Source organism: Suricata suricatta, chromosome 7 (assembly GCF_006229205.1).
Source record: "Suricata suricatta isolate VVHF042 chromosome 7, meerkat_22Aug2017_6uvM2_HiC, whole genome shotgun sequence".
Classification (NCBI taxonomy): Eukaryota; Metazoa; Chordata; class Mammalia; order Carnivora; family Herpestidae; genus Suricata; species Suricata suricatta.
Genome location: NC_043706.1, coordinates 94,608,141 through 94,619,365, shown reverse-complemented (window position 1 = coordinate 94,619,365; position 11,225 = coordinate 94,608,141). Strand labels below are relative to the sequence as shown.

The following is an 11,225-nucleotide window of genomic DNA, read 5'->3' as shown; positions in this document are numbered from 1 at the left end:
ATCATAGATAAGCTGCTATATAATGATCACCACTTCAGATAGCTGTGAAATTAGGTGATTAACTAGTTGTTACTTAACCTTCTAATTTCTGTATAAGTCTAATTACATGAAATAGAAGTTGGGGTTCTGATTTTATACTTTGCTTATCCATTTGGAGTGTCATTGTAACTACTGTATTGTAAATGATGGAAAATAACTGCATATGTTAAAAAATAGTGTTATATTCTAAAAATAAATAAAAAAATAAAGTTACAAAAAAAACAAAAAAACACACACAAAGGGTGAGGATAAAGGAAAAAAAATAAAAGCATGAATTTTATGGTATGTGAGTTATATCTCAATAAAGCTATTATAAACAAAATTTTAAAAAAGATGAATACTGATATAAAACATCTTTAAACCGATCCCTTGACACTCACTTTGCATGACTGTCCAAAATCCTAGTGCTAGAGAAGCACAAGAAAATGGCTGTGAAAAACTAGCTTTTAGATTCAAGTTGTGATTAAGGAAAAACCTTAGCATTTTACCACATACATGTACTGACCTTCTATAAAGTTAAGCCCTCTTATAAATTCAGGAAAAAAACCAGTAAGTGGGTGTAAACCAGTGCAGAAAAGTCTTCTCACCACTTGGCTACTGTGCCTTCTTTTGGTAACTGGAATCAACATTTTCAAAATTTATGGTACAATAATAGAAGACCATATGTTTAGGATATTAGTAAAGTTATCTATAACTTGTAAAAGCTTCAAGAAAAGGTCAATAGCCAAATCCATGTAAATTTCCTTCCCTTCCATGATTTTTTAATTAATCATAGCACTAGCCGATGATTTGTACCACAGTAATGAGCAATTGATAAAGGTAAACTAACAAACTGTTGTATTGTTAGTAAATAACTATATTTGCTAGACATTCCTTCCAATACTAGGGAATAGATGGGGAGAAACCCCCAAAACCCAGACTTACAAAAGTATTTACTTTTAGTTCTAAATATGAGAGTGGTAAGAATACTGTTTTTTTTTAAACTCAGAAAATATTTTACAGTAATATTTTTGTCTTATATGAAAAATATTTAATATTTTACTCTTTAAAATATACTCTACAAAAGATAAAAATACCATAATATTTGGAAATGTTTTAGGAAAGGAAAAGGCAATACTATCTGACCATGGGTAAGATGTTATGGAAAATAAACTAGTTTCTGACTTTCTGCCAAATAAAAATTAAAGTCAATGGTATTTCTGTGCTATGCAGTAATGTAGCTGGTCATTTATGTGTTTGTTCCAGGAAATTCTTAAATTCTGAGTCCTGAGGGCATTTCTTTTAAATCCCTTAGTTTCTGGTCCAAGGCTTAACATACAGGTATTTAAGACCGTGTATTTAAGCCACAGAAATTGGTATATCAGGAAATAGTAATATATATCCCACTGCATAAACCACATGTAGCTAGAATCCAACCAGGATCCCATTCATACTCCCAAATACAATTAGGACTCAATATCTACAGTCTGGCCAGGGTTTCTGGTCAGAATCTAGAAAAAAAATTTATCACTGAGATTATTCACATCAGCGGCAGTAACAGATTCTTAGGCTATAACACATCACATTTCACTTGTTTCTAGGCATGAAGATGTAAACAGTCTTCCCAGAACAATGGTATAGTAATACACAGAATATGTATTAATTTCTCTACCTGAGCATATTTGCTTTAATGGTATGCCAACAAAAAGAAAGAAAACAAATAGAAATTTTTACCTTTTTATGTTGTAGGAAACAGAGGACATTGAGTGATTTATAGGATATAACACATAATATCTGCTACCTGTGCTTATGCCATCTGTGATATTCCTAATTTAAAATAATATTATGCACCATGTTGCTGAAATGCCTATAAATTCTTTCGATGTTGAATTCTTCAGTGATCCCAGGGCTATGAATCAACTACCTGTAGAGATCCAATAAATGAAATGTGCTCCAAACTATGTGACTTGAAGTTATTCTGTTTGCTGTAAATCATACTGCAATTGCCGTATTATTTTACATGAATCTTTAAAATTTCCTTCTATATGCAAATCTTACCCCAATACTGATTTTCCGGTTTCGTCTGGTTTACGCACTGTAAATGGACTTGGATCAATGCCAACGGTCTTAGGCATAAAGTCACTGAAGAAAGGGGAAAGAAATTCCATATGAATCACTGTCCATCCTGGTTTCTGTTCAATTCACATTCTTTCTTTTTTTTAAATTTTTAATGTTTATTTATTATTGAAACAGAGAGAAACAAAGCATGAGTGGGGGATAGGCAGAGAGAGGGGGGAGATACAGAATCTGAAGCAGGCACCAGGCTCTAAGCTGTCAGCACAGAGCTCAACATGGGGCTCGAACCCACAGACGGTGAGATCATGACCTGAGCTGAAGTCAGACACTTAACTTACTGAGTCACCCAGGCACTCCCAATTCACATTCTTATACTATTCCTTCTTAGCCCTCAGAGCTACATAAATTTTGAGTCAAATGTTCAGGGGAGCTCAGGTGATCAAGGCCATAAAATCCCATGAATTAATGGCACCAAATAACTTCAATGTTATCAGTCTTCACTGTGACTTTTGCTCATGATTATGAGACCCAATGGTTTTTAATTTAAGAGTTTCTCTACTGGAACAGAGTTGGTATCTAAATTACTACTAAGATATATACACTTTGTTTATAGGTAATAGGTAAAATTAAACTCATAAAAATGAATGGTAAAATGCTAAGCTACTCAGTTTTATGGACAATGTTTTTATTATACTATACCACCTAGGGATGCTTATACAATGTTCAAAAACATAGCAATATCAATAAAAGTATCAGCATCTACCTCATGGGGGGGATTAATTCATTAAAACACTATTGGAACACTTTAAATAGAAACTTTTTGTTCACCACGTACTAAGATAAGCTGAAGCTACTTCGGCACTGTGCAAGGCCTACATCACCATTACTGCTGAAACCAGACCAAAGTCCTCAGAGAGACAAAAAGGCAAGAGTTGCATGATTTCTGCTAATGAAACTTAGGGATCCAGCAAGGAATCTGCTCCAAGTGCAGCCTTTACATTTTTGGAAGGAAAAGAAAGTAATATCGAATCTGACCCAAAATGCCTATTTGACAGTTTGTAAATGTTGTTTTAAATATATAAGTGGTTTAGGGGTGCCTGGGTGGCTTGATCAGTTAAGGATCTGACTCTGGATTTTGGCTCAGGTCATGATCTCATGCTTCATGAGATTGAGCTCTGCATCAGGTTCTGCACTTGCAGCAATGGAGCCTGCTTGGGATTCTCTCTCTCCCCCCACTCCGCCCCCCGACTCATGTGTGCACAGGTGCACATGCACACACACTCTTTCTCAAAATAAATCAATAAGCATTTGAAAAAAAAAGTAAGTGGTACAGGGTTGCGTGGGTGGCTCAGTCAGTTAAGTGTCCAACTCTTGATCTTGGCTCGGGTCATGATCTCACAGTTGTGAGACTGAGCCCCATGCCAGGCTCTGCACTCAAAGTGTGGAGCCAGCTTGGGATTCTCTCTCTCCCTCTCTCTCTGCCCCTCCTCTGCACTCTTTCTCTCTCAATAAATAAATAAACATTTTTAAAAAATTGTAAGTGGTTTAATTGTTCTTTCTTTTTGACATATACAGTCAATCCTCATTTGTGGATCCCTTATTTGAGAATTTACTCACTAAAATTTATTTGTAACCCCAAAACCAACTCTCAGAGCTTTCGTGATCACTTGTGGACATGTGCAAGTGCACAACAGTGGAAAATTAGAGTAACCCACTGCTCACGTTCCCAGCTGATGGAACACAAGGCAGCACTCTGCCTTGTTTCAGCTGTCATGCCATGAACAGGCGTCCTTTCTAAAGTCTATGTACTGCCATGTTTTACACCTTTCTGTGCTGTTCAGTGGTGACCTTGTTGTCTCAGATGACCCCAAGCGTAGTGCTGAAACTCTCTAGTGTTCCTAAGCACAAGAAAGCTGTGTGTTAGAAAGAAAATATGTGTTGGAGAAGCTTTGTTCAGGGATGAGTTATTGTGCTCTTTGATGTGGGTTCCATGTTAATGAGTCAACAACATATCTTAAGTTAGGCATCTTTAAACAGAAACACACATAACATGGTTATATATTGACTGGTTGATAAAAATGTTGTGACCAGAGGCTTCCCAGGAACCTAACCCTGAATTGCAATGGTTCAGTATTGTCTAATTCAGTTGTTACAGGAACTTTATAGAACATAATTCATGCAAGTAAAAACTCAACTATACAATATATACATACACATATGCATAACATCATTCATCCCTCGTTGAATTGAAATATTCTGGAAATGACAATTGAAAATCAACCAAGTAAATATTCTAAACTTTCCATCTGAAACTACAGCAAAATATAGGGTGGTTTCTAGGAAACAAAACCATAGGAAATGTTTCTATATGTACATTAAGTTTAGGCATACACATATCACATTGGAAGAAAATGTAATACAAAAATGTAAACTTTAGTATAAAATGTAATAATCAAGGTGTGCCTGGGTGACTCAGTCAGTTGAATGTCTGACTTCAGCATAGGTCATGATCTCATGGTTCATGAGTTCAAGCCCTGCATCGAGCTCTGTGCTGACAGCTCAGAGCCCAGAGCCAGCTTTGGATTGTGTGTCTCCCTCTCTCTCTGCCCCTCCCCTGCTCACACTCTGTCTCTCTCCCTCAAAATAAATAAACATTAAAAATTTTTAATACAAAAATAAGCAAATAAATAAAATTAAAATGTAATAGTCAAGAAGTTACTTGCTTTGTCTCATTTTCTTATTTTAGTCCTATCACTTTTCTAAAAGAACCCCTAAAACTCTAACAGAGACTCAGAAAAATGAAGTATATTCAAAACTGACAGACCAAGATGAAGAGTCTGGAAACCATGTCACATGAACTATGAAAAGAATGAAGGATATTTACCCTAAAAAAATTAATACTGCTTCTTCAGATATCTGAGGGCTGTCATACAGAAGAGGAACTGGACTTGTCCTGTTTCTAATAAGAATAATAACATAACAATAGCCACCATTTATTAGTCACCCACCTATGTTGGGTACGCCATTAAGGCACTTGGCATGTATGTGTATACGTGTGTGTAATACACATGCCCCTATCTACATAAAAGAAGAAGCTGTAACTCGGATAAGTTGGATATTTTCTCAAGGTCACACAGGTAGGCAGTGGCTGACCTACAAGTCACACCCTTGCCTTTCTAGTACCAAAGGTACTAATTCCACTAATTTATGCTGGCTCAGTTTCTATGCTCAATTTTCAAAAATGAGTGTACTCCAAATGACAAAGTAGGACCAGTGGGAGGCAGATTTCGACTTATTAAAGGGACAAAATTAACTCCAGTTATCTAACACTAAAAGGGACTGTCTTCTGAGGTAGCGGGCCGCTATCACTGGGTATTCAGAGGCTGTACAATCCCTGATAGCCTTGCAGAACGGACTTGTGACAAAGCAAGGCTTATCTATATAAACTAGGAAAACTGAAGTTTCCAAATCCTTACAGTTATCCAAGCACTCACAACGTACCGTGCTGAACTTGTCATAGCCAAGCAAAAGGTATCATCAAAACTACTCAGTTCATATGGTCGAAAGAACTCGTTGTGGATGTCAATTTCTTCTTCGTATTTGTGGAATTTCTTCACTATCAACTTCTTTAAATTCGCAGCACAGATAACTAAGAGAGATACGCCTGTTACTCTTAAAGTCTTTAGATTACATCTAGCCAACGAGATTCAGCTCCTGCCTCTGGCACTCAGACACTTGAAAAAGAGATGAGCTATGTGCACAGAATAAACAGTGCAAAGCTGAGTGTGACAAGCTCCAAGGGGGACAGGAAGGCCTCCAGAAGTCGGGGTGGGAGCAGGGAGTTATTTCAGAAATCAAACCACTCAGCTCTTTGAATTCCTTTTTGCTTTGAAATAAATACCCTCTGCTTTCTAGAAATAAACTGGACAGCTATTTCACTAAATTTACCTTTATATTTCAAATCTTGTTTAAGGCCAATGCTGGACTGCTATAGTTCTTTAATTTCTCTTAAAACAACAAACCTTCTTAGCAATAGGAGTTATGATTTTTCCCAGAATTTCAAGGTTACAAATACTTTAAAAAACTAATTAATAATTTATTAAGAACTAAAAATCATTTGCAATCTTCTTAGTTCATGGCCTTCGCCACCAAAGTTGGAATGCTTAGCCATGACTAGATGGAGTCCTCTACTGGAATGTTCCAGACTGGCAGTTGGTCTTACCCAGTGTCCTTTCACAACTGAGAAACCTGGTTTGTTCAAGGTCACAGGAATTAATAACAAAATGAGGGCTACGCTCTATTTAAAACTGAGAAATTATTTCAATTTGGAAACATCATTCAAATGTATTGCACATTTAAGGTTATTCATTTAATAAAAATTTTTCTTGCCTTTCTGACAAACGAAATGAAATTTAAACTTTAGTGACTAAAATGTACTTTTATATACACATCTGTATCTTTTTTCACTGCTTAGATACAGGAAAGTTTTTATTTTTCCTTGTGCATGGGTCTGTACTTCCTTCCAATTACCCCCAAATATCTAGAAACATAATGAGTACTATTTTAAAATGCCAAACTAATATATTATATCCATTAGACATTTAAGGAACATACTTAACAATCTTAAAACATAATATGTGGTATTGGACTACTTAGATAAAATAAGTATAACACAATCCCTGCCCTTAAAAAGCTGAGATGTTACAATCCCCATACGGTAACAGCAACACAAAACTGAGTTAACTTCTTTTTAATGAAATATTATATGCTTCAAGTTCATTTAGGGATAATTCCAAAATATGTTGATATAAAAACTAAAAGAGAAACAGTGTACCTACCTTCATCATAAGGCAGCGGTAAATGTTTTATTACCTCTGGTGTCCACCAGTAAGTATAACTATAAAATTAAAAAAATAAATACAAGGATAAGATGGACCAATTGTAAATGCTGGTTTTCTACAATTTATTGGATAAGAGGGGTTGACGGTCTATAATAAGATGCTGCCTCGTACTTTAAGGTTATTATTATTTTTTTCTTTTTAAAACATGTTTGTGAAGTTTTTGGCATAGTAGGGCTTCAAAATGGCCACTGCTTTCCCAACCTTCTTCTTGTTTCAGCTACTTTACAGATGTACAAAAATGCTAGGAACACATCTGAGAGTCAAGATACTCCGATGTTACTTAGTTACTTTTAGCTAAAAAGATTTGGATATACTAAGCCAGATTCCAGGAGCTGCTGTTTACTTCTCCCTAGATGGTGCCTGCATCACTCTGCAAGCCAGTGACCAGCAGGACCTTGATCCAAGTTCTACAGCCAAGACTCTTACACACGGTCTTCTGAGAATTAGATTACTTCTTTCACTCAGCTCGGTGTGTATGGTTCTGTGTGTATAGTTAATTACAATAGTTAAGCAAAATCATTAAGTGAATGGATAGTCCTGGAAAACAAGTTTCCTTAGAAAACAGTATAGTTAATCTTTAACTATAAATATTCACTACTTGATTACAGAAGCCAGTCAGAGGAAGGTAGGGGATTTCAATCATCTGGATTTCTGCCAGAAGATTCATCTGCTGTGAGCAGAGAATCTGAAAGAAACACACTCTGAACTGCTTTTTCTCTAAACACTGGATTTAATTCTAAAATCAAATTCTGATAAGTTGAGTACTTAGGAGGAAAATGCTATAGTAAAGTTCATGAGCACTGGGAAGGAGAATGATGTGAAACAGTATATCAAATTATATTAAAAACACGAGATTTTCAAAAGGTTCAGGAAAAAAAGAGCCTATGACCAAAAATGCTAGAAAGATAATTTTAAATAAATGAAAGGCTTTCTAAAAATAAAATGCTGACATTATAATCTTGAATAATCCCAATTATGAAGAATAGGGGATATTTAAATGAAACAGGCAACAGAGGGAACTCTCCAAGAGATGGCAAGCAGAATATATAACCAAGGATAATGGAAAAAAGGAACTTAATGCCTAATGAACTGGGGGGAGGGGGTTTTTGCAGAAAGTGAGATGATAACAGGAAAGGCTCTTCAAGTTTTACTTGTCACTGAAGTTATGCTTTAGAATAGTGCTTCTCGAAATTCAGTGCATACACAAACACTTCAGGAGATCCTGTTAAAAGACAGGTTCTGAATCAGTACGTGGGGCCCGAGATTCTGCATGGATGACAAGATCCCAGGGATTCCAGAGGGTCCGGTCCTCAGGCTGCTTTTTGAACAGCAAGGCTTTCAAGCATGAAAAGAACAGAAAAGAGTTAGGCCTGCTGCTCGCAGATAATTCATTCCGTCTTTCAACATTTACTAAGCACCTACTATGTCAAACACCATTCTGTGTGTTAGAAATGCCAGGTTAAAAAAATGACAGAGAAAAGTAGTTACTTAGTTCCAGCTTTATTTCTATCTTCAACAGACATAATGAGTTTCATGCTGGAAAGAGAAAAACAAGAGAAGAGAGAAGCAGGAGTCAGAAGGAAGCATTGGAGCATCTCTTAAGAGCATTCAAGTGTCCTGGTACAGCTGGGATAAATAATTTTTACAAGAAGAGTGAAGGACAGAACTTATACTAAATATGAGCAAATATAGTCTCGATGCTCAAAAGTGAGAGGGTAACAGATTCCAAAAACTATACATCAGAGACTGTGACGTCAACTCTAGCAAGATAACAGAATCAAGTATTACACAGAGACATGAGTAACCTAAAAGGATAAAAGGATAACTTCTTGATTCCACATCCAAGCCACACCAATCTAATCTCATTTTTTCTTTTCTCATAGGCGAATCAGACTATCAGATCAGAAGAATGAGAAAGCATGGATTAATTAAGGTGTTTGCGTGTGTGCACACGTGTGCATGCACATGCATGTGCATGGAGGTGTAAATTCCATTTTGTAATCACATATTCTTGACAGAGGAGGAAAATAAAGAAGGTATTAGCTAGTATATAAGGCATTGCCTAAATAATGTTGCTCACAATTACCTTTTCTAAGATAAAGAAGTAAACATTATAAAGAATGCGTTTAAACTCAGAACATACCATGGGGGAGGAAAAGAATTAAGAGATAATCTCATTTTAGTGACTTGAAACAGGCTATAGATTTTTTTTCTGAATATTATTAAACTGTAATTTCCTAAGCAAGAAAAAAGCAACTTAACAATACTTTTAAAAAAGTCCAGCTCCTCTGGGTAGGTCTCAGAAGCATAGACGCCCAGGAGAAACACCCGCCCCAGGGAAGAAGAGCTGGAAAATGAGAGAATCTGAGAGGACTCAGCCCAGGACCAGGGGGATCTTTGTTACTTCCACCTCCAAGGCCATTTATTCAGAGGAAGAGTACCTGCAGTAGGGTAGAGCCTGCTTTGGGACCAGAAGACAGGAGCTGCACGTTGGTGCCACTTCTTCCTTTGCATAAAATAACCAATATGCCTGCTGCTCTGCTCTTTTTCAGTCCCTAGGATTACGAGTTCCCAATTCCACTGGCTCATATAGGAAGGTGAGGGGGACTAACAGAAGATTCTTTTTTAATTCCCCCTAGCTAACTGGGGAGCCCCCTGAAATAACATATATGGACTTCAGCAAAGCAATCATTCTCTGTAAACAAGACAGAGAAATGTGGGCAGAAGGACAGTATAGTTAAATGATGACAATAGAGTAAGTTACAGCCATTTAAATAAGTCCTGCCAAAAATCATGTGAAGGTGGAAGGAGTTGTCTGGTGGTGCCCCATATGGCTCTGCCATCTACCTTATTTTAGTCAACATTTTTCATAGAGTATTTTAGGATCAATATGGCCAGCTGATTAAATCTGAGGAAGCTACAAAGCTACAGGTGATAGTTAATAAAAAGGATACACGTTTAACGTCCCCTTTTGGAAGCAGGCAGAGCACAGAAGACCAAGAATGCTCAATGAGCAATCTATACAAGAATGGTATAGATAAGGCACGGTATCAGAACATGCTAAAGACACTTGGGAATTCTAACGGACAGGAAGCACAGAAAATCGACACTATTGCTGAAACAGCTAATGCAATCTTAGACTTGATAATAAACACAGAGTGTTCAGGACAAGAGGAGTAGTGATGCCAGTTCCTATGATACTTGGCACAAATCAGACCACACTCTGATGCTTACTGAACCCAGGTCTGAGTACCACAGTTTAAAAAGAATATTGACGTCGACTGGAATCCATAAGAGGAGAGCATTCTGAATCCCAGAGACTGAAAACCTAGTATATGAGGATGAAGACAATGGAGCTATTACACCTGGAGAAGAAGAGATGTTGAGAAGGTGTGAACTTCAAGTTTTTAAAAGACTACAGAGTGGATAGGGAAATCACGTTCTGAAGGTCAGTGGGCTGAACTAGGATTTGAAGGTAAAGGTACAGAGCAGCAGACCTCATGGTGATATGAGGAAGGACTGTGTGAGTGAACTGCCTGAAAAGAACTGCCCCCTCAAGCAGACACATTCCGGATAACAAAGCAAGACTAGTCATGCACAGGCCAGACAGCCTCTCCTGGGGAGACACCAAGGGGGTTCACATATCAGACAGTGACTGGAGCCAGGAAACCTCTCAACTCTGAGTCAATGAAGTAATTAACGCTTAATATCTAAAAAACATCTTGGTGACATGATAAACACTAATTCAATAAATGGCATCTTAGATGATGTATCTCCTATTAACCTAATGCAGAACAAAGCTTCCTTTAATGGTTCTAGGCAGATCAATGAATGTGAGATTTTTGAATAGCAGAAGTAATTACCTCAAGAGAACCCGGTTTGGATGAACTCTAGTCAGAGCTAGATTTATTCTCCCTTCCCTTATCACTTAATAAAAATATATCAGAATAATCCACTGGTAAACAGTATAAAATACAGGACAGTCATCAAGTTTGGAAACACAAGCAAATACATATGAAGTGTTTATTGATATTATAATAAGTGATATATAAGTTTCCAGATTTTATGGTCATCCTGTATGATTTTTAATAAATATTACAACTAGGGAATGTAATCTCCTTAAAGAACAGTAACAGTACTAACATCTATTGGATTTGTTATGGGCTAAGCATTTATATTACATCATCTGATGGTCAGAAACATGTACAATTTAGATAGTGCTACTATCTC

General features: G+C 36.8%; 1 protein-coding gene across 1 annotated transcript in view; it reads right to left on the bottom strand.

Moving 5' to 3' along the window:
* FIG4 (FIG4 phosphoinositide 5-phosphatase) overlaps positions 1–11,225 on the bottom strand; it is a 120,906-nt gene that overhangs the window by 45,550 nt on the left and 64,131 nt on the right. Inside the window, exons 17-19 of the mRNA XM_029943205.1 lie at positions 6,933–6,991; positions 5,596–5,743; positions 2,076–2,160 (exon numbers count right to left, since the gene is read on the bottom strand). Coding sequence (XP_029799065.1) covers positions 2,076–2,160; positions 5,596–5,743; positions 6,933–6,991 — 292 coding nt within the window. The remainder of the gene's footprint in view (positions 1–2,075; positions 2,161–5,595; positions 5,744–6,932; positions 6,992–11,225) is intronic.